At 40.2% G+C, this 24109-nt stretch overlaps 1 protein-coding gene across 6 annotated transcripts in view; it reads left to right on the top strand.

The window, feature by feature from the left end:
* Nucleotides 1–24109, top strand: part of LOC145342916 (nuclear factor 1 B-type-like) — a 309688-nt gene that overhangs the window by 6410 nt on the left and 279169 nt on the right. For all 6 annotated transcript variants that reach the window (XM_080188530.1, XM_080188531.1, XM_080188528.1 and 3 more), the window contains exon 2: nucleotides 10–541. In XM_080188530.1, the coding sequence (XP_080044656.1) occupies nucleotides 10–541 (532 nt within the window). The remainder of the gene's footprint in view (nucleotides 1–9; nucleotides 542–24109) is intronic.

Raw genomic sequence — 24109 nt, 5'->3', positions numbered from 1 at the left:
GTATTAAAGGATGAATTCCATCCATTTATTGAAGCACTTCTTCCACATGTCCGTGCAATCGCATACACCTGGTTTAATTTACAAGCCAGAAAACGCAAATACTTCAAGAAGCACGAAAAACGAATGTCCAAGGATGAGGAAAGGGCAGTCAAGGATGAGCTGCTGAGTGAGAAGCCAGAAATCAAACAAAAGTGGGCATCAAGGTTACTTGCGAAACTCCGCAAAGATATCCGGCAAGAGTACCGGGAGGATTTTGTGCTCACCGTTACAGGCAAGAAGCATTCTTGCTGTGTCCTGTCCAACCCTGATCAGAAAGGCAAGATGCGAAGAATCGATTGTCTTCGGCAAGCTGACAAGGTGTGGCGGTTGGATCTGGTAATGGTGATCCTGTTTAAAGGCATCCCATTGGAAAGTACTGACGGGGAACGGCTTGTCAAATCCTCACAGTGCGCCAATCCGCTACTCTGTGTGCAACCACATCACATAACTGTATCGGTGAAAGAGCTTGATCTGTTTTTGGCTTACTACGCTCAGGAACAAGGTAAGGGGACGTATTTACTGGGTGGGCCATTACTGGAGAGTCACAAACTGACCTAAAGAAGTTTTAATTCATCAAAATTATCCTTATCCTGTCTATCATTTTGAACTTGCATCACAATCACGCACAACAAAACATTCACAGAATTATTTCTGATCATATTATGTTTCAGGCCTTAGTTTTAGACAGAAAATGTCACAAGATTGTTGATGGGAAGCTTGTGAACATTGGATACTAAATTTATACACTCTAGGATTATTTCAGGAATATTCATTCCTTGAAAATAACTGTAAAACTGAAATGTGATAACTGCATCAGTTTTCATTTAAGCAATTGATTGAAAGCGTATTTATCCCTTGGGTTTGTATCCATAGGTGGAATCTTGATTTCATCTTTGAAAGTAGATACTGAAACACCGGCTTAAACATGGAATGCATATTACTCTTTAGTCAGTTGTTTCCCATGATGATCTTAAGGTTGACCAAAAGTTGTCAAAGGTTGTCTTTTTCAAGAGAACTTGGATTTGAAATATTTTAAGTGCCCTTTTTTGGTAATGATTGTTGTTCATTTTTTCCCTCTAGGTTTCTCTTGTCAAACAAAAATGATGGTTGAGAGGCAAGAACCTTGCCAATAGCCATCCTTACCTAACCACAGGGAGATATGCGAGACTGGCTGAAGTTAACATGCCCGCTCACATTGCCTTCTCTCACAACTTCCTCTGTTGCCCTGTCCCATTTCGGGGAAATCGTCAATTTGAAAGTCTCTTGGTAGCACATTGCTGAAAAGAGAGACTTGTTGCCGAAGGGTTTCACCTTGCACTCATCAGGAGAAATGCATTCTTGTGTTTGACAACGTATCTCTTTCCAGCATTTGCAAAACAGTGGGCCTCAATATACGTCCTGCCTGTTTGCAGTGTGTGTCTGCTTTATGCGACAATGCCTTGCTCACTGGCATATGAGAGCTGTTGGAGCACATGATTCTCATAGTATTCAGAAAATAAAGAAAAAAGTCTGTCAGGCGCTTTCAAATAAAAGTGAGGAATTCTTCACTGTTTGAAATCATCACCTGCTGGCTTTTCTCTTCAAGTGCAGAGAAATCCAACATCACCCTCACCCACCCCCATCTCTAGATTTGTTCATTGCATTCCCACATTGTTGCCATTTTTGATTCCCTATAATTGAAAGGAGACAGGCTACAGTTAATGGCTACAGTAAAGACAAGATATTGATTAATTTTGAAAACATTGAGATCTAGCCTTTTATTGCACGTTTGAGAGTGCAGGTTTCTAATATTGCAATTCAAGAGATATCTCTGGGAACAAAAGCTACAACTTTACTAAGATTGTCATTTGTAATTTCCTGAATATAAATTTTTCCCACCCTGAACCGTATCTGTACAGTAAACCAGATCCCCAAGGTCAGATTTATGAAGGCTCACTGGGTTCGATTAGACTGCAAAGGAAATGAACTATTGGGCATAGGTGTGTCAGAAAAAACAATAAGCTCTTTTTCAACCCTCCCCTTCTTCCTTCCAACAATGCAAATGTACATGATGGTTCTACTGGCAAAATTGGAGTTGATGGTGTAAGTGATGTCAGATTTGTAAAGTGTGCTTGAATAGATACATTCACCAACATTTTACTTATCTTTTAGTAAATATGTTGTCATCATCTGTAACATTTTGCATCAATGGCTATTTTATTTTGGCAATTTGAATTTCCAGCAGAATAAGGCCTGGTTTATTGAAAAACAGTTGTGCTTGTTTCATAACATTCCTTTCCCTGCATGCATTCACAAACTCTATTGCCTACTTCTACAAACATTTTTCTCTACTAATCCTTGTTCTCAATAATTGAAAATAAATAATTGAAGCATATTTTGCCTGGAACTTTAGACTCCTTCCTTGCAGTCAAACAGACTAGTAGTTATTTTTCTTATATTTAGTGAGAGTGAAATATGTAATTTTGTATTTTGGAGTGTATTCACGAATTCGTACTGCAACAACTATAACCTGGAAAAATACAACCAAATGAAATCTCCAGAGTGTATGAAGATGCCAATTAAAACAATGAAAAAAACGTATAGTGCTACAACACAGGAACTGACCATTTGGTCCATTACGTCTAAGTTGAATAACATGGCTTACTTATCCCAACTTAACGGTACATGTTTCATGTTTTTATTTGCTCCCTCATCTTTGGAAGACGTACTTTTCGTTCCTGTGCCCGTGGCTGCATTCGGCTGATATCATATTTGTGGAAGGAAATTACTGACTTGCTGCAGAGAGAAGGCTTGTTGCAGTTTCATTTTTTATAAAAGTATAAGTCATGTTTGTACATTCCCCTGAGTGCAATCTGTTAGCACATGGTTTAAAAAAATATCAAAAAATAGTGTCTAGGGGAATAAATGCTGCAAAGGACATTTGTGTCCACTTCCAGCAGTCTTTTTTTTTGTCTGTGTCAAATGGATTTTCAGAATCTCATTTTTGGCACCTTGGGCTTTGAGCCACTGCTACGGCCAGATCGAAGGAATTGGAAAGTTGGAGGGAAGAAAAAAAGTGTCCATTCCAGACAGCTTAAGCAGCATCTTCTGCCAATCCAATCGTAGAGCAGTTTGATCCAGCTAAGGGACATTTGCTACAGAACAGAACTTGGTCTTTCTCTTCTTTTTCCAACTCCGCTCTTCTGCCACACATTCATGCTGTCATTTTTTTTTCCCGAAATCTTATGCCCACAGTTTGCTGTTACAGCCTTTTGCTGCAGTCACTATTTACATGTTAACGTGCTATAGGGTATTGGAAGTTATTTTGTTTTAAAACTCCATGGGAATCATTAACCATCACGGTGTTAGGATTGATAAAAAAACACAAGCATTTCAGATTTTCATTAATGAAAGGAAGTGAAATGTAAGGCATCTGATAATGTGCAACAGATATATTTGCGCCCAGTAATTTTCAGTCAATTCTGAACTTAATGACGCTTCACTCAGTCGAAAATAAAATTAAGCTTTAATTTTCAACTTGCTTCACGTGTCGTGACATGAATTAATTCTTTAGAAACTTGCCACTTTTCTTTGTATCTCATGTACATGTGCACACAAAAAGAATTGCAAACTAACTCATTCATTGTTGCTTAATTTTTTTTCAATTGAGATCTATTGAAGCAAAAGTTCATCAACTGGGCAGAAAATATACACTTAATTAATGAGCATTGTAGCCTCAACAATTTCTTCTGTAATATTGATAATTTATTTCATGGTCACTGCTCGGATGGAAACGGTTTTGATCTTGCAAAAATTGCCTCATGTAAATGGCACGGCGTCAGTCATATGACGGAAGAGAAACTATGTTGAGAAAATGGCTCAGTATTGGTATCGCAGCCTGAATCAAAGAAAGAGGAAAAAAACAGAAAGCCGAAAGCCCTAGGTTGCAGACTGGTGCTTTTGTTGGATGGCATAGAACATCTTCACTTGTTTTGAAATAATTTGAGAGGCAGGATGACAAAAAAAAGCGACTTTTTGGGTTTAAAATTGTCATATTCTGCAGAGCACGGAGACACTTTTGTGGTGTTTGTGCTTCTGTACCATTGATTTGCGAGCCACCATTTTGCCCTGCTCATGCCAAGAGATTAAGGCACTTGCACGGAGCCAATAATGGTTGCCAGTGGAACTGGGCTTGGCATCGAAAGCTGATTGTCTACATCTACGATGCCTGTGATTCGTTGGCTGGCATCTGCAATGCAGTGAAGAATACTGAAAAGTTTTTGACCGTTGCTGTTTCTAAGCTGCTGTCTTTTATTTTTTTTGCCACAATTATAGTGAACTCATGGAGTGAAGCTTTTTAATTTTTTTTAAAAGACTTAAAAACTCAGTGTAGGCTTTGCAATGTCAGCCTAATTACTGAATGTATTGTATAAATGCCGATCTTGTGCCACAAGTTAGTATATTTAAATTTTCCCTTTCCAGTTTCTATCAAAAAATTTAACACTTTCTGCAGTAGGAATAATGAGGATTTATTGAAAGAAAATTCTAGTTTTATTCGCTGTACAACTAAAGGAGGACTAAAGTGACAATGGTAACACTTGCTGGGTTTCTGTGCCACTTTTGTTTTTCTAGTTACAGGAGATCAACACATTAGGGGGGGATAACACAGAGATGTATAGAAGAATGTGTGGGGCATCAGAATAATGTGCCTTAATTCAATTACAAAAGTTAGTTCTTCCTCCTTCCACCTGCAAAAGTAAATTAAATCGGTCGAGTATTTCATAAAGAGAACATTGTTGAACTAATAAAAGTATAGATTTTTAAAAATCTTGCAAGTACAATAGGTGACAGAATTGAAAACCTTATCAGATGTTCCTAGTTTGTGTATAAGATTAAAAAGCTTGAGGTAGTACCTTTGGCAACTAAGTTGGGGTTAGGGATGGAGGAGGAGAATTCAACACTGATAAGATTTACAATATATTGCTGCTCATTAGTTTGTGGCCAGTAATCCAAGTGCATCTGAGTAAAATTTTTAATCTGTTGCAAGGTCTGTTCAATTATTAACATTAGTCAGTGACCATATTTGCAACAATTTCCTTTGAGTCCTGATATAAGATATAATTCTTTTTCCCCCAAATGAAAACTTTTTAAGGGTCTTTTAATAATTCAAATGGAATACAAGTGCCAGTCCTTATAATAGCGAACCGCTTGATGGACATTTGTTCTTCGAATGAATAGATATCTGTTTAAATTCTCAAATCATCCTTCCTCTTTCTCCATTCAACCAGAAAGTGCAGGTTGGTCCAAATAACAGACTACACTACAGCCACAGTGAATGTTATTCAGTACTTCTCAGAGGCGACTGGTCAAGATTTTAACTCAATCAAAATCCAATCACTTGTACAGAGTTAAAATTAGGCCCTCTGATGCAGTTGGAACAGTCAACCTTCACCTTTGCACTCAAGTTTCTTGCAGACACAGCACCTCCACCTTCCACCGTCCCCCCTCCCACAAGTTGTGTAGCATAGCTGGCAGTCTTGCATTGGAAATAGTAGCTGGGTGTGACACCCTTGCTATGTGCCAAGAAGCACTAAAATCCTTCCTTACTGGTGTGTTTAATGGGTACTCTCATGATAGTTGAGCAATCAACGTGTCCTAGAATTACCAACATCTGCCCCATGATGAGGTATAACAGCAATAATAGAGTTATATCCAAGGAAAAAATAAAACTAAGGAGATAAAATCTACACAGAATCCAAGTACATTTTGCCCTTTCCAGTAAAGGCCATATTCCATTTGCTTTTCTAATTATTTACTGTACTGGAATGAAAGCCTTTGGTGTTTCATGTACAAGGTCACCCATATCCCTCTGAATCACAGCATTCTGCAGTGTCTCTCCATTGAAATAGTACTTTGCTATTCTATTTTTCTGGAGGCAACAGGGTGACACAGGTTCGTACTGCTGTGTCACAGCGGCAGAGACCCAGGTTCGATTCTTGACTTGTGTCACTGTCTGTGTGGAACCTTCATGTTCTTCCTGTGTCTACGTGGGTTTCCTCCAGATGCTCCTTTTTCTCCCACAGTCCAAATGGCGTGCTGGTTAGGTGCATTGGTCATTCTAAATTCTCCCAAACAGACACTAGAATGTACCCAAACAGACACCAAAATGTGGCAACTAGCTAATTTTCACAGTAACCTCATTGCGGTGTTAGTGTAAGCCCACATGTGACACTAATAAATAAACTTAAACAAAGGGGATATCCTCACTTCCATCTGCTAAGTTGACCTGTCTATCCCCTTCCAGACATTTTGTGCTGAATATTTGTTACAACTAAGTGGTGGGACCAGAAGTGGGCATGTTCCTGTCTCTGATGTGTATTTATGGAGGCTGTGTTGATGGGGAATGGCTGCCCTTCGCTGAAATAATGTAAGATTTAAACTGAAAAAAATGGCTGCCCTGCCCTGAGACTGACCAATTTGACTAATTACCGTGCTATTGAGAGCATTCGTTTTCACCTGCCATACCCCAATGAAGCTGAAGCCTTGATTCATAGGTGGAGGTGGCAGACCATCGGGCCAATAATGTCTGATGTAATTTTTAATGCCCCCCCTCCCACAAGCAATCCCAGTGGCCACAGACCATTCAGTGGTAGGATTTCTCTTTACAGTATCGGTCTGGCAGCTGTGACCACCTTTGATTTTTAAACTTTCTAAAGTTAAACTAATCTCCTGCTTGTGAAGCTCACTCGCTATCTTTAATTAGGTAGCCTCTTAGTCTGCTTACTCTTCCTAAATCTCGCTAAGATTCCACTGCCTACATTTCCCAATTTCCAACTTACATTTCAGTCCATCAACATGACTGGAAACCATGAATGAAACTCCAGCCGTTTGTATCCTCCTCACAACTCACTTTTCTACCTATCTTTGTACCCGTCTCCAAATTTGGCTGCAATGCACTTGGTCCTTTCATCAAAGTGATTAATATAGATTGTAAACAATTGAGGCCTCATCACTGATCCCTGTGGTACTCTACTAATAACAACTTACCAACCTGAAAATGATCCATTTATCCAAACTCTGTTTCCTATTAGTTAGCCAATACCCTATCTGTGCCAATATATCACCCCTAAAGTCATGAGCTGTTATATTTTGCTGTAAATTGTTAACATGGCATCTACTAAGTGCCTTTTGGAAACCCAAATACATTGCATCTACTGGTTCCCTTTTATCCACCCTGCTTGTTACATCCTTAAAGAACTCTAATAAATTTGTCAAACACAGTTTCTCTTTCATAAAACTGTGTTGACATTGATTGTATTGAGATTTTCTAAATGTATTGTTATTACCTCATTAATAATGGGTACCAGTAGTTTCCCAGTGACAGAGAATAACCTGAATAGGTTATTTGCAGTTTGCCAATCTGCAGAATCTAGGGAATTTTAGCAAATTATAACGAATATGTCCACTATTTCTCAGCCACTTCTTTTTAAGCCATAAGATCCAAGGGACCTGCTTTCCTTTAATCACATTAACTTTCTCAGATTTTTGTTTCTAGTGATAATGGGCAGAATTTTTCTGTCTCGCCTGCCATGGAAACCGTAGCGGGTGGGACAGGGACCATGCAAAGATTTGTTGACCTTGGGTGGGATTTTCCGGCCTTGGGGCGAGTGCGGCCAGAGAATCCCGCCCAATGATTATTTTAAGTTTCATCCTTCCATTTTATCTGCTGATTTTCTGCAATTATTGGCGTGCTTTTCGTGTTTTCTACTGTGAAGAGAGATATTTGTTCAATGCTCCTGCCATTTCCTTGATTCCCATTATTAATTCCCAGTCTTGTCCTCGACAGGATCAATATTTACTTTAGCTACTCTCTTATTTTATGTACAAGGTAATGGTATTTTTATTTTTTTTTTGTTTGTTTACTTTTATGAGCTATTTTCTATCTTTTTTTAAATAATACTTTTCTGGTTTCTATAATGTTTCCAATCTGCTGACCTATCTAGAATCATAGAATCCTAGAACCCTCCAGTGCAGAAAGAGGCCCTTCAGCCCATCGAGTCTGCACTGAACACAATCCCACCCCAGGCCCTACCCCCATGTCCCTACATATTATACCCACTAATCCCTCTAACCTACGCATCCCTGGACACTAAGGGGCAATTTCTTAGCATGGCCAATCAACCTAACCTGCACATCTTTGGACCGTGGGAGGAAACAGGAGTACCCGGAGGAAACCCACGCAGACATGAGGAGAATGTGCAAACTCCACACAGACAGTGACCCAAGCCGGGAATTGAACCCAGGTCCCATGATCACATTGAGCAATTCGACGAGCTGTATGGTCTTCCTCTGCTCCTATGTCTTATGTTCTTATGTAGGTGGACAAGTAGGTGGCAGAAGAACACCCACAGAATTTTACAGACCCCCTCAACTATAAACATATCAGGGACCAAAATATTGTACTGGCTTCCTTGCCTTGTTTGAAATTTCTAAAACCCCAACTCTTAGTTTAAATCAATGCCCTGGTTTAGACGTGGATGAAGAAAAGATTAAAATACTCACCAATCAATCATGTACCTGCACTCAAGTGCAGCATCATAATTTTTGATTTGAGAGCAGTCCCTCCACCCTCTCTGCTGCTTGCTGGGCCTCCAGCCTCAGTCACTATTAAAGGATTCTGCTTCTGTTGGTTCCCTCACAGACTCGCCTACTTCCCTTGCCGTTTACTAGCCCTTTTAGAAACATTTTCCTGCCTCACTTAAGCTGGTTTGTTAATAATTCCAAACAATGGAAATAGGTTAATGGTTAGAGAGTTAATCCAGATATTGAAATTAAGCTATTGTGTCTTTTTTGTCTTTAATGTAGAACTTTTATTAAGTTTTTTTTCAACTAAAGTTGAATTTTTCAAGTTATTCCCACTCTGAAACTTGATGAGGGCTGGAATTAAAGTACAGATTTAACATTAACCAATGAACTGATTTATAGAGTCAAGTCAACTGGACAGAGAAAAGCCAAGGAGTGGTTCAAAAAAAACTGTTTATCCTTTTTAGGTAGCTGTATCTGTACAATGATTTCTTAGCAGTATGCAGGGCTATATTCGGGTTGAAGTGCAGTTATTAAAAAGGTTCTTGCTTCAATTTAATAAAAGCACCACAATGTAGATGACCACCAGACTGAAGAGTGTAAATGAGTTTTTTTTGTCCATGTTATCTCTTTACATGAAGTTTTAATTCAGTGCTTTGTCTTTATCAGTGTACAGTTCTTCCCACGGCATGAAGAGTATGAGGGACACATCCTTGAACTGTGGGTGCTGGCGGTGGAATGGGTGCATACATTACCTTTGTCCTCTGAATGCACAAAACTGTTGTTTCCAATGAATAGTTTGGAGGGCGGAGTGCTCTGGTTACTTTGTTAACTCCACACTTTAAATGTGATTACACCTGTGCAGTCCCACCCGGACTCACTCGGTGCCTGGTTCCGTGACTGTCACGTCTGTCTCTCCTGCTGATCTCAAGGACGACAGGGTAGTTAGATCCAGCAGTCATTTATAGAACTACCTTTTCCCCCCATGTAATACCTTCCTCCCTTGAGGATTAATGGCAAAATGTGTTATGATTGGAGGGAGAAAGATAATGCTGATCCAAAGTGATGTTTTCACACTTTGTTCATGCTACAGGAAAGCTGCAAGTAGTTATCCACTGGAAATGACTGATGCCTGTTTCTGTCACTACGTTGAATTGGTTAGGCTGTGACATCCCTGTGCCCCAGAAACATCAGCCTCAATTTACTGCTGCATATTTGGAGCTGTATTTACGAGGCCTGCTGTCTAACTCCTTGCTTTAAAGTCAGGACCCCTGCAATGAGAAGCAGTGTGCCGTGTGGAGCTTAATTGACCAAAGCTGATTTGTTGAAACAGATCGATCATGCACACATTCAGCCTTAAGCCTGATGTTACCTGAAGCCCTTGACCTCTGCAGTCTGGGTCACTGAGCGACCGCCAGCCACTTGACCTTTCCATTGTTAGCAGTGTCACCATTTCCTTCAGTTCCGTGCGGGGATTGCTAACATAGGGGTCACTGATCTGACTTTCCAACCCAGTGGAGTGTAGACATCCCCTGGGAGCATTTGTGGCAGTTTGATATCGTTTGACTGAAGCATTTGCTTTCTTTTGGATGTTGACAAAGTTGTGGACAAATTAGAAAGCTTCCCGTGAGTTGTAAGCGACGCTGGTCTATTTTATAATCCATGCTGTTGAGTTTTACACTTTTAAAATATTTCCAGCAAAGTTATTGTGTCTTGGGGAGAAGCAGCTGACTCCAAGAAGTGAAGTTAATGAGGAAATGTAAATTAACCCTTAGAGTACTACTCTTGGGAGGAGTGATAACACACTGGAAAATCTCTTTGCTGAACATGTTACATGAATTATGCAAAGTATAATATAATGCAATTAAGCTCTTTTCCGGGGTAACTTAGTGCCTCAACTTTTATAATTGATGGGCATGATTCTCTGGCCTCCTCACCATGTGCTTCCCACCGGCTGGAGGTGACGTGTTGTTTGCTAGTGGCAGAATTCTCTGATCCCGCTGCTATCGATGGGAATTCCCATTGATGTCAACCCATGCAGCTGGAAAACCTGCAGGCGGGGGTATGCTGCAAGCAGGACCGGAGAATCCAGCCAGCGTGAACAGTCAGAGAATTCCGGCTGTTCTGTTGCTTTCAGCAGCAGACCACAGGTGGAAAATCTCCATAAGAAGCGTAACATTCAATGCGTACATGTTGAAAGATTAACAGTCATGTCATAATTTAAGAGCTCGCGATATCTGGTCATACAGCAAGGGTTCAACCTTAAAATGCTGGAAAAACTCAGCAGTTCTGGCAGCATCCAAGGAGAGAGAAACTGAGTTAACACTTCAAGTCCATCCTTCAGAGCTTTTGCTTTTATTATTAGACAAATATTTTGCATGGGTGAATTGTCTATTGAGGAAAGGTTGGACAGGCTAGGCTTGTATCCACTGGAGTTTAGAAGAGTAAGAATTGACAGAGAGTAAACTTGTTCTCATCGAGAAGGTACTGAACCAACTGGGCCAACTAATACCTGAGTGCAAGCGTCATTCGATGTATCAGCAGAGAAGATGGAAGATGAAACTTGAGCGATGGACTTCATTGGTACAATACAATATTTATCAGACAGTGGTGATCCTTTGTAAATGCATCCACATCTATCCATCCACCAAAAGTGGTAGCCCAGGATGCAAGCAGTGAAAAATTACCAGAACTAGAGAAAGAATCAAACTGTACAATGTCCATCTCTTTCCCATTGGAAAGACACTAATCTTACTGCTACATCCAGGCACTGGAAACTGACGGCAAGCAACAAGGTGATCAAATGCCTTCCTCAAAACTTCCTATTTTGCCTAAACAATTATTTCCAGAGGCAGCAGCAAGATTACCCAAGATGTACGATCAAGAGGCTACAATAGTCATCATTCCAGAAGAAAGACAGATAAAATCGTCAAAGGGAACTAGAGTTGACTCAACACACAAGGATAGAGAATATATCAAAGGTAAAGAAAGGGATGAACCCACAAAATCAAATCAGCAAGAAGAGGAAAAAGAGGATGAAATCTAGTTCCCAGATACCGGAACCAGATGTTAAGATTTAAACTGATAATGCACAAGATACTGCAACTCTTACTGAAGACCCACCAAGCCCATTGAAGAAGTCCAAAGGGTGGACCTGACAAGGACATGATCAGAGAGAATCGTGAAACCTCCAGACTGACCCAACTGATGAAGTCAGAGACTTGGGGGAAGATGAGGCTTGTATGCAAATATAAATGTAAAATAAATTTGAACAAAGATATGAGGAAGTAGTGGGGATGCAGTATTCAGGCGTTCAGGGCTGAAAGGGCTACTGTGTGGGGCTGGAGAAGCGATACCATCTACATGATGATATAAGGGACAGACACATGATTAAGAGTTGAGAAGAAGAAAGCTCTTGGCTTAGACTGGTTAACTTCAGTATCCTTGTATGTCTGTATTAAGTTATATTAATCCAGTAAATCTGTTATTGTTCAGACATATCTAAGTCTCTGAAATTATTCCTTAGCCAGTCACAACCAAAATACAACATTTGTCATGATTTGAGCTTTTGCTTTGAGCTGCGTATTTGCTAAAATTTATTGTAACTCTCCCTTTAGTGCATATCCTCCTCTGTGGACTTGTTCAGTTTTCAGAATTCCTCTTGCATTCATGGGACACTGATGTGAGCTGCTGGTAGTTTGGGAGAATTTTGAAACGATGGTTGCGAGCACCTTGTGAAAACATACGGGAGAACATTTAGTAGGCTACTAGTGACCCGTAAAATTGTTTAAGAAGCTGTTTGTGAAGGGGTGGGGGGAGCAGTGGGAGTATATATGTGCATGGATGACTAGTGTTTGCCTGGGGAGGAAACAGGATTGAATAGGATGTTTGTATCTGAAAGAGAAGTGAAGAAACTACTGCATGAATACATAAACATTTCAAAGAATTTTCAAGGCGTGGTACAAATTTGATTTCAAGGCTGCATTTAGACAAATGCATCTTGTGCGTGTGTCTAAAATTTCCTCATTTAATTTCTGCTTATGCTAACGTGCAGCATATTTGTTTGCGTACAAAGGTAATTCAATCCCCCACCCCTGACCACCCCATATCCTTCTTGAAGCTCTGTAATAGATCACCTACTGATGGATTGCGATGCAGTGGCACAATGGTTAGCATTGCTGCCTCACAGTGTCAGGGACCTAAGTTCAATTCTGGCCTCGGGTCACCATCTGTGTGGAGTTTACACATTCTCCCCGTGTCTGCAGAAGTTTCCTCCGGTTTCCTCCCACAATCCACAGGGGATTAGCAGGGTAAATATGTGGAGTTATGGGAATAGGGCCTGGGTGGATTGTGGTCAGTGCAGACTTGATTGGCCTAATGGCCTCCTTCTGTACTGTAGGGACTTTATGATTCTATGGTACAAAAACAGAAAATGCTGGAAAATCTCAGCAAGTCTGACAGCATCTGTAGGGAGAGAATAGAGTCAATGTTTCAAGTCTACATGGCCCTTCATCAGAGCTGAGTCTGTTTCTGTTTTTGTTTCAGATTCCAGTATCTGCAGTGTTTTACTTTAACCACTGAATTGCCTATTGTGACAATAACAATGAAAGAAGTGGCCATCCAACTATTTTCTGCTTGGATGAATTTTCATTATTTGGCAATGTAAACAGCATTATTTGATAAATATAAAGTGCTATTGCAGAAATGAAAGTTTTGTAGAAAATGATAGAAACCAAATCTGGCTATTTTCAGAAATATAGCTATATTTTCATCCTGGAGTTTTGAAGAAGTTGGTTTATTATGGTTAAAGCATACCGTAGCAACAACAGTCCCAAAATAAATAAACTGTAGAAGTCTGTAAATGGCCAAGCCTCACATTATGGCTAAGATGTACCTCTTTAATCACCAGTTTATGAGTTGGCTTCATTTTGCCTGATAATGGACCATGATGACATTACACCAAACTTGTATTACACAAGTGTCCACCAGTTGAACATTCAGTATTGCATGAGTTATGGGACTGTCTAAAAATATAGAGCATCTTTAGTTCAGTTATGCCCAGACTGCAAACCCCGCTGTCATAACCTAGGTTCAGTATGAGGAACATGAGAGAAGTCTTCTGTTGATTTACCATCTTTTCACTAGAAGAGTGATTTACTCATAGTCAACATTTTTGGAAACTAATTTTCTAATGTGTGAATGCACTGAGGCAATTTTTGCTTGGCAGATAGCATTATCTTTAGCATGCCATTGTAAGGCAGGGATGAGGAGGATATTTCACAGGTAAAGGGTGATCTGGGGTCAGCAGGGCTGGCAGGTTACAGTGAAATTTGTACACATTGGTATCAGCAAGAAACAGATTGGGAGAGAGGCTGGCTTGCAATGGCACCTGTGATTTTATGTGGACTGTATTATTTCACAGGTCAGGTGCCAGTTGATTTGAGCATTATTCAGAATCACAATAGCAAAGAAGGAGGCCATTTGGCCCTACATTTCTGTGTCAGTTCACTGCAAAGGCAACTCAGCTAAAATCCTCAAATCTACCCTTTCCTTGTAGTCCTGCAAATTATTCTCTTCAGTGTAGAATAGAATAGAGTCCTACAGTGTAGAAGGAGGCTATTTGGCCCATCGAGCCTGCACTGACAACAATCCCATTCAGGCCCTATCCCTGTAACCCCACATATTTACACTGCTAAGCTCCCTGACACCAAGAGGCAATTTAACATGGCCAACCAACCTAACCCACGTATCTTTGTGTGAGAGGAAACTGGAGCACCCAGAGCAAACCCATACAGACATGGGGAGAATGTGCAAACTCCACACAGACAGTTACCCAAGGCGGGAATTGAACCCGGGTTCCTAGTGCTGTGAGGCAGCAGTGCTAACCACTGTGCCACCAGGCCTAATTTCCTTTCAACAGCTGTGATTGAATCAGTCTCCACCATACTCTCAGGCAGCACATTCTAGATCCTAACCACATGCTATGCAAATTAATTTTTCCTTATGTAGTCTTGAATGTTTTTGCTATTCACCTTAAATCAGTGGCATCTGATACACGAGCCCTCTGCCAATGGGGTCTTCCTTTATAATCTGTCCACATCCTTCTTGATTTTGAATACTTCTATCATATCTCCTGTCAGTCTTCTCTGAGGAGAACAGCCCCATTTTCGCACTCTGTTGAGACGAAGCTTAATTGTGATCCCCCGTCCCCAAAAAAAGTTCTCATATACGCTAATGCCTTCACATTCTTCCTCAAGTTTAATGCCAGTTTAATCAGAATTTTTGCCGTGGAACAGTTCAGTGTCTCCATTCTCTTTCTATATTGAACTCTTTGTAGTTTGGTTGTCCTAAAGCTTTATTAACATACTGTGCTGCTTCCTTGATATTTTTCCAGGAGACAGAGCATCTTTACCCACTCAATGCTAGGCTCTTCAGCTCACAGAATCACGACCACAACTGGTGTGGTCGTGAACCATGAAATGTAAGAACACCTTTTATCTGACTTTTGAGATTATCTGATATGGGCAGAGATTGTAAAGGTTCTACAATGAGCCAAATGGGCTAGGGAGGGGAAAAGTCACCTCTTTTCGAGCGTGACATTGCTGTTCATTGACCTCTGTTAGAAGTGCACCTGCTGGGATCTCAAATTTAGCTGCAAAAGGAGAACTATGAGAGTTGCAGGCACTGCAACTGGATCAATGTGAACCTTTTCAGTGGTCAAATGTGCATTGAATCACAATTTAATCAATTCTCACAAACAATAGAAAAATACTTTTAGTTTTAAGTTTAATTATTAGTGTCACAAGTAGGCTTACATTAACGCTGCAGTGAAGTTACTGTGAAAATCCCCTAGGAGCCACACTCCAGCGCCTGTTCGGGTACACTGAGGGAGAATTTAGCATGGCCAACACACCTAACCAGCGCATTTTTCAGACTGTGGAAGGAAACCGGAGCACCCGGAAGTAACCCGCGCAGACACGGGGAGAACATGTAGACTCCACACAGACAGTAATCCAAGCCAGGAATCAAATCCAGGTCCTTGGTACTGTGAGACAGCAGTGCTAACCATTGTGCCACCATGCTGCCACTGTACTCTAAATTTATCCAAGATTTACATTCAAAATATATACAAACAGAAATTATGCTTCACCTACAGTCATCTTGAATTCATTGTAAACTCCTGGATTTAGCTAATTTGTTATTCTGGAATTCTGTATACAGGATAAAAGTTCCTCATCATTGTGACCCTGCCAATGACCAGCTGGAAGTTTGTCTGAAAATGTTAATGAGTGGTTTCTAAGCCTATTGTAGTCAAGAACATTCAGTTTTAGACAATCTCCAGAAGGGATAGGTTAAGCTGTTGGCAGCTTTACAATGGCGAACAGTTGGCTGTATGACAAATATGTATACAGCTAGATTGAAGTGTATATGAACCGAAGCATTCAAAATTCCTTTTAACCCCCACCTCCCCTCTTGCCCAAACCTGAAAAAGCTGTGTGTAGTCCTTAGAAATAGGCTTAAATTCCTGACAAGCCAAAACAGCTGAAGTAGTGTGGGTGGCACGGTAGCACAGTGGTTAGCACTGCTGCTTCACAGTTCCAGGGACCTGGGTTCGATTCCAGCTTGGGTCACTGTCTGTGTGGAGACATGTCTGCATGGGTTTCCTCTGGGTGCTCTGGTTTCTTCTCACAGTCCAAAGGTGTGCAGGTTAAGTTGATTGGCTATGCTAAAAATTGCCCTTTGTGTCCTGAGATGCGTAGGTTAGAGGTATTAGTGGGTAAATATGTAGGAATATGGGGGTAGAGCCTGGGTGGGATCGTGGTCAGTGCCTCTTTCTGTACTGTAGGGTTTCTATGTTTCTAGCTGGGGGGTCCCATTGTTGTGGCAGTTGTAAGTTCAACGTGTAGCTGAAATATATACTAACCAGTTACTATGTGTTACTGAAGTACATACACTGGATTTTGCCAGTACTGCTTTGTACTCATGTTGTAGTTAATAATAACTTGTCATCGCAAAATAATTTTGTCAATATCTAGAAAGGCATAATCAAATTCTGATGTGTTGTTTTCACTGATAATAGAGCACATTTCCAGTTAAAGTTACAGTTGTGAATGGCATGGTGGCACAGTGGTTAGCATTGCTGCCTCACAGTGCCAGGGAAGTCGGGTTCGATTCCTGGCTTGGGTCACCGTCTGTATAGAGTCTGCACGTTCTCCCTGTGTCTGCATGGGTTTTCTCCGACTGCTCTAGTTTCCTCCCCTGAACAGCTGCCGGAGTGTGGCGACTAGGGGATTTTCACAGTAACTTCATTGCAGTGATAATATAAGCCTACTTGTGACACTAATGAATAAGCTTTAAACTGTAGTGGCCTCTGGTTTGCCACTGCCTCAACCATTCCTTAAAGTGCAGGGCAGTTTCCCATTGACGCAGCTGATAGCTGACCAGACTCCTTATGAGTTATTCAGTTTGTTCCTTCAGACTCCTGAAGGATAGTTGATGGAATCTTTCCATTGAATCCAAAGTCTTGCATGAAGCTTTTTTTTCATATATATTTCTATTATTCATTCGTGGGACATGGGCGTCACTGGTGGGCCAGCATTTATTGTCCATCTTCAGGGCAATTGAAAGTCAATTACATTTCTGTGGCTCTGGAGTCACATGTAGGCCAGACCAGGTAAGGACAGCAGATTTCCTTCCCTAAAAGACATTGGTCAACTAGATGGGGTTTTCTGAAATCGGGAGTGGTTTCGTAGTCATCAGCAGATTCTTAATTCCAGATATTTTTTATTGAATTCAAATTGCACCAACTGCCATGGTGGGATTGGAACCCCAAACATTAGTTGAGTTTCTGGATTAATAATCTAGCAATAATACCACTAGGCCATCGCCTCCCCTTATATATATATATATATATATATATATATAGTTACTTTTACTTTTTATAAATCAAAATTATGGTTTAAGAACATTTCAAGAGTCACATTGAATAACAGCATGCCACTGATCGATCATAAAATAAATAATCACAGAATTAAATTGGTCCGTGCTAAGGAAAAACAGCGGTGGGGCTCTTAGTTTTAATTTGAGGAACCAAGTTGTCTGATCAAGGCTCCCGACAGAGAACATAACGGAGGATGAAAACATTAAAAAAGAAATCGAATAAATCAGGATTTTGTGATTGGGTGTCCCTAAGATTGTAGGAGGAAGGCCAGATTAATGGACGAAATAATGATGCCAGTGCAGCTTAAATGTTGCTTTGCAAGGTGATGATGCTTGACAATTGTATATTGAATGAGTGTGGGCATGTCTTTGAGCGAAACTTTGTATTGGTAATTTAAGTAGTGCCAAGTGTTTACGTTGTGGACAATCAGAAGTTTAGTTATCGAATTTTATCCCCCAGTAGAGATTGCTTTGTGTACACAAGTTACTTGGTCTAGCTTTCTAAAAGTGTAACAGATGCATGCAGCTAAATTCAGCAACTCTGGTTCATGCTATAAAAAAGTGCAGATGTGTGTGCTTTAAGATTGGATTTGTATCGTGCTTTTACCAAAGGTATTCACCTCTGCGCATCTCATTCTCAGCGTTAAGTAAACATTACAGGATTCCATAGACTCCAGATTTAATGTTTAACCAATACTAAAACGTCCAATATTATCTTAAGCAATTTGATACAATGAAAATTAACAAAACATAATGGCAGTAACCAAATGAAAGATAAACAAGTTACTTGTAAATATTATGGCTGCGCAGTAATTGCTAATTTGTAAGAGTTTCTCAAGGAAAGAAGCAAAACTTTGTTTACAGTAATTGAAAAAAAGCTGAACAAATTGAATTAAACAGACTAATGTCACAATGAAAAAGATGCAAACTTGAAGTAGGTTGGGTCAGGCTTGAACTTGGGTGTGTTTATGAGGAAGAAACAAAGTACCACTGTCCTCCTCTTGATAATTTGACAAAGTACCTGTCATAAGAGAATTGCAGACATGTGTGACATTTTTTGAGGTGACGGGATTGAAATGTTTACCTAAGCGAGTGGTGTGCCTGTGTCCTTGAATGATTAATATGAGCTCTGTAAATACGCTTTTAAGGTGGTTTGTGAAATATAGGTACAATATTTACAGTGACAACTGCTTCAAGCATTTCAAAGTTAGAAGCAAATGGCTGTACCAAAAGAGAAGGAAAGACATTCTATTAGCTCACCCATAAATTTGCTGCCACTTCTGTCTGTGATAATCTAATTATTCTAGTGGGTAGGCATGAAATTTTTATTAAATGATCAGATCATAGCTGACCAACTTCAGTGTTCTTCAACTCTATACGGCCTAAGCTTCAGTTCATTTTATCAAACTGTAGGTATGTAATTATTATGTGAAAAGTATGACAATCAAAAACCCCAATAGAATTTTGAGCTCAGATTGAACAACAGTAATTCGCATGAATTTTGCTTTAAATTTGACTATTAATAGGAAGATTTTTAAGGAAGGGACAGAGCACAACTTAATTGGACATCTAGACAGTGGGAGAACAAAAACAGATGTTTCCATTTCAGTATCCTACAGGGAGGCTGTTTGCTTCTTTGATTGTTTTTTATGAACTGAGTTATATGCTAATGTACATGGAAGCATTAGAACTGGACCTGCCATTCAGCCTTACAGGCCTGTTCATCATTCAGTTAGATCATGGCTAATCAATGCCTTTGTTCCATATCTCTTGGGTAAGGACTCAACAAAATCTATTAATCTCAGCCCTGAAAATTTCCATTCACCTTGCATTCGCAATCATACGAGGGAGAGAATTCCATATTTTCAATTGGTTTGAAAAGGTTTTTTTTTCTCATCTCACTCCTATAAAGCCCATTTCTAATTCTAAGATTATGTTGCCTAGTTCTCCCCACAGCTGCTGCCTGACCTGCTGAACGCTTTTTAATGAATATCACTTAGCACAAATTGTCTACAAGAGAACACTACAGAGGTTACACTGCCTGGCCTGTAATTTCCTGGTTGATCCTGACCTCCCTTCTTGAATAATGGTATCAAATTGACTGTCCTATAATCCCCTAGCACCTCTCCGTTGGCCAGAGAGGAATTGAAAATGATTGCCAGCGTCACTGCTGTTTTCTCCCCTTCCTCACCCCATTATCTGGGCTACATTTCATGCAGCCCTGGAGATTTATCCATTTTAAGCCTGTCAAACCACTTAAAACCTCCCCTCTGTCTTTGTTAAGTTCTTTGATTGTATGGCAGTCCTTCTCTCTGATTTCTAAACCCATGTTATCTCCCTCACTAGTGAACACTGATGCAAAGTATTCATTTAGAATCCTTTCTACGTCATCTGGTTCTGCACACAATTCATCACTGTGGTCCTTAATAGGTCCTACTCTTTCTTTCGTTACCCTGAGGAAGTCCTGCAGTGAAGTCCTGGAGTTGAGATGATTGACCTACAATCACCGCAACCATCTTCCTTTATCCAAAGTATTACTCCAACCAGTGGAAAGCCCTCCCCTAATTTCCACTGACTGCAGATTGGTTTGGGCTCCTTCATGTTACATTTGGTCACATGCTGCCTTGATGTCAAGGGCAGTCGGCCTCACTTCACCTGTTAATTATAGCTACTTGAACCAAGACTATAAAGAAGTGAGGAACTAAGTGACCCTTTTGAATCCCAAACTGAGTGTTAGTGATCAGGCTATTAATGAAGGAGTGTTGCTTGGTAGCACTGCCATTCACACTTCCACATTTTTGTTTGTGATTGAGGCTAGATTGATTGTGTGGTTCTTGGCTGGGTTAGCTTTGCCCTGTTTGTGGATGGGGCATAGCTGGGCATTTTTCCACATTGCCGGATAGATGCCAGTTTCCTGGAACAGCTTGGTAAAGGGAACGGCAAGTTCTGGAGAACAAATCTTCAGTGTGACTGCCAGAATGCTGTCAAGGCCCGTAGCTGTCTTGATATCACATGAAGTGAACCGAATTGGCAGAAGACTGACATCTGTGATGCAGGGAATCTTTGGAGGAGGTTCAAATCTGTCTCTCATGATAAGTTCCAGTATGTTGCCCATAACTGATATTACAGCAGCAGGTCTACTTTAACTCTCCCTTCCTTCTGAAGTAGTGGATAATAGTTTTTCCAATTTAAAGGGTGGCATGGCAGCGCAGTGGTTAGCACTGCTACCTCACAGCACCAGGGACCTGGTTCAATTTCGGACTTGGGTGACTGCGGAGTTCTCTGCATGAGTTTCCTCTGGGTGCTCCGGTTCCCTCCCACACTCCAAAAATGTGCGACTTAGGTAGATTGGCCACGCTCAGAGGGATTAGCAGAGTAAATATGTGGGATTATGGGGATAGGGCCTGGGTGGAATTGGTGTCGGTGCAGGCTCGATGGGCCGAATAGTCTCCTTGTGCACTGCAGAGCTTCTATGAATTCCTGAATATAGGAAGCTTTGGGCATTGAGAGATAATGCAACAGACATTTCAACACCTATCTCTTTACATAACCTGGGCTTTGTCACTGTCAGACCCAGGAGATTTATTCTTTTTCTTAAGTATTTCTCTTGTCATTATTTCTTTAGAAAAACTTGCATTAAATTCATTAAGTTTCTCTCTCTTTTTCTTTAGGTTCCATTGTATTTGTTTCTTTTCCTGCACTTAGTAAATGGATGCAAAATGCTCATTTAACAAATCTGCTATTATTTTGTTTGCTAACTATCAAAGAGTCCAAAGATGTGCAGGTTAGATGGATTAGGCACGGTAAATGTGCAGGTTATGGGGATAGGGTCTCGGGGAAGGGCATGGATAGGATGCTCTTTCGGAAAGTCGGTGCAGACTCAATGGGTTGGATGGCCTTTTTCTGTATTGTAGGGATCCTATCGTTCTGGAGATCACAAGTGTCTTTATTGTTTGCTTTCTTTTTTTCCACAGCTCGTTTGTTCCGTTCAATGTATAGACTGTCCTATTACTTCCTATATTTAACCAACAAAAAAACCCACTGTGGCTATATTCATGTTGTGAAACGTGATCCCGATATTGCCTATTATTTAGGTCGCCTTGCTCTTTACGTTAATATGCTAGAGTTTACTTTTGAAGTTTAAATAGAGTAACTGCAGAAGGAATTGAGAATGAAAGAAAGTTCCTTTCTAACATTAGGATGTCTCAAAATGCTTTATAACCAATGAATTGAGGTGCTGTGACTATTGTAACATAGAAAGTGTACTGAAATATCTCCTACTTCTGGGCTTTTGCAACTATAACTGATTTTAAGGCAGGTGATAATAATAAGTTCATGGAATCCCAATAGGAGGAGGCCCTTCAACCCAATGAGTCTGCTGTGACAACAATCCCACCCAGGCCCTATTGCCATAACCCTGCTAGACCCCTGACACTAAGGTGCAATTTAGCAAAGGCAGTCAACCTAACCTGCACATCTTTGGGCTGTGGGAGGAAAACAGAGCACCTGGAGAAAACCCACGCAGACACGGGGAGAACTTGCAAACTCCACACAGACAGTTACCCAAAGCCAGAATTGAACCCGGGTCCCTGGAGCTGTGAGGCAGCAGTGCTAACCTCTGTGCCGCCATGCTGCCCTATTATGTATGCATACATTAGGGAAGTGACTTGTTTGTTTTCATGTTACAAGTGAATTTGATAATTGTCTTTTTCAAATGGAGTAATCGTAATTAGTTTTATTTGCCTATCGCTTATTGAGTAGAACTTGGAACTCTTGAGCCAAATGCTAAATCCATAGCATCAAGCATAATGCATTCAATATTTGAAATGAACTATCCCAAAATGTTCAGTTCTTTAACAGTTTATTTTCAATGCATGAAAAAGAAAATCTTTTCACGTTTATGGGCCCCTATATTGTGCTGTGAGAAGATGGGATAAGCAATGATGGTTCCTGCACCTCTAAATGAGGTGCATGTCCCACCTAGTTTACCATTATTCTTAAAATGTGGAACAAAGTATGGATTCCATGGTGAATAATTTATTGGGAAAAGATGAGAAAAGAGAAACTTAAGGAATTCTATGAGTTTGATCATCAGTACCTGCATGGTGCTATGAATTGAGAAGCATCAGGACCTTAATAATTCTTTTAATAACGTAACTTTTTTCCTCTTAAGTTGTTAAAATACAAATGGAAACAAACAATTTCCTGTAGAGAAAAAGAATACTTCTGCCATGTTAACTGTCGGCAAAAGGTAAGTGTTAAAGGAAATGCACCTCGTTTAGTGGTTTTGCAGTAATAAAGTTTTATATAACTTATTTGTTTTTGGAAACCTTCCAGATGCTACACAGCAAGTGGAGTACAACAGGAAGGAATGGACTTGGATCCTATAAATCCTAATTCTTTCAATGGTTTCTTGTAACTGCAGTGGCATTCTTCTGTGTTAATGCAGAGCAAACAAGTTGGAAAGGCTGTGTTTCACAATGGAATGCCACAGGGTAAAATGCTACAGTATGTCAATTAGAAACTTGTTAAATAATATTAACTGCATTTCAGGCCAGGACAATATTTTTCTTATTTTTTTCTCCATGCTACTAATTTCATAAATTGGTCAGAGATTCTCTGGTTCTGTCATGGCAGATTCTCTCTGATACGCAGACATGGCCACAGTTTGACGATCATAATTACAACCATATGTAAAAAGTATGAGCATAACAAAAATATCTCTTATTTACAACCCTGACTTATAAAATATGCCACAGCATGACCAATGGGAATTATAGGGTATATTCAAAACTGTACATTCTTTTGGGTTTGGAATAATTAATGTTTCTCTATGGCTTTTTAGGCATTTAACTCTCTATCTGTCTGAGGTTTGAGGAAACCACAACCACAGTGGTTAAATTTTATGGTCTCTATCTTAAGCTGCTTTCAGCAAGCGCTTCCCACTTTCTCTCGGGCTCAGGACAACCACACTGAACCATTATGATAAGGGATTATTATGAGCTTTGTCAATGTTGTGTCACAACTTTTGTCTTTCCTTTACTCCTTCTTGACTGTTTTCACCATTTCCACGTTCAAAGCACAGCTTTTTTCCCTCTGACTTGTTAATAAATAAAACTTATCAGTAATGGAAAATCACTGACCTGTTCGAGAGTTTTTATTCGGACGAGATTATGAGGTTAAACCAGAATAAATGTCCTCAACTGTTAGCTAAATGAATATTCATCATTTTCCTTCAACCATTTGAGCTCTTAAAATCCTTTTTTTGCTAATGGGTATCTACCCAGTGTGAATTTGAAATATGTTTCTTGAACTTGATTTTTGAGAAATTCAGGGGGCCTTTTTTCAAGTTTGATTCGTCATTTTGTTTGAAGTTTCAAGTGTTACGTTCATACTGAAATGCAGCTGTTTTCTGATTTCACCCCCCCCCCCCCCCCCCCGTGTTTATCCATTGATATGTTGGATTAAAGTGTAAGGATTCTGGTCATTTTCAGCACATAAGTCGCCTGCTTGCACAGGATGGGGATAGCATGACATTGAGAACCTTTCTTTCTGCTGTTGCATGATA

This window comes from Carcharhinus amblyrhynchos, chromosome 5, assembly GCF_965287045.1.
Source record: "Carcharhinus amblyrhynchos chromosome 5, sCarAmb.v2.hapA, whole genome shotgun sequence".
Taxonomy (NCBI): Eukaryota; Metazoa; Chordata; class Chondrichthyes; order Carcharhiniformes; family Carcharhinidae; genus Carcharhinus; species Carcharhinus amblyrhynchos.
The sequence above is the reverse complement of the archived record's forward strand: the minus strand, read 5'-3'. Positions and strand labels throughout refer to the sequence as shown.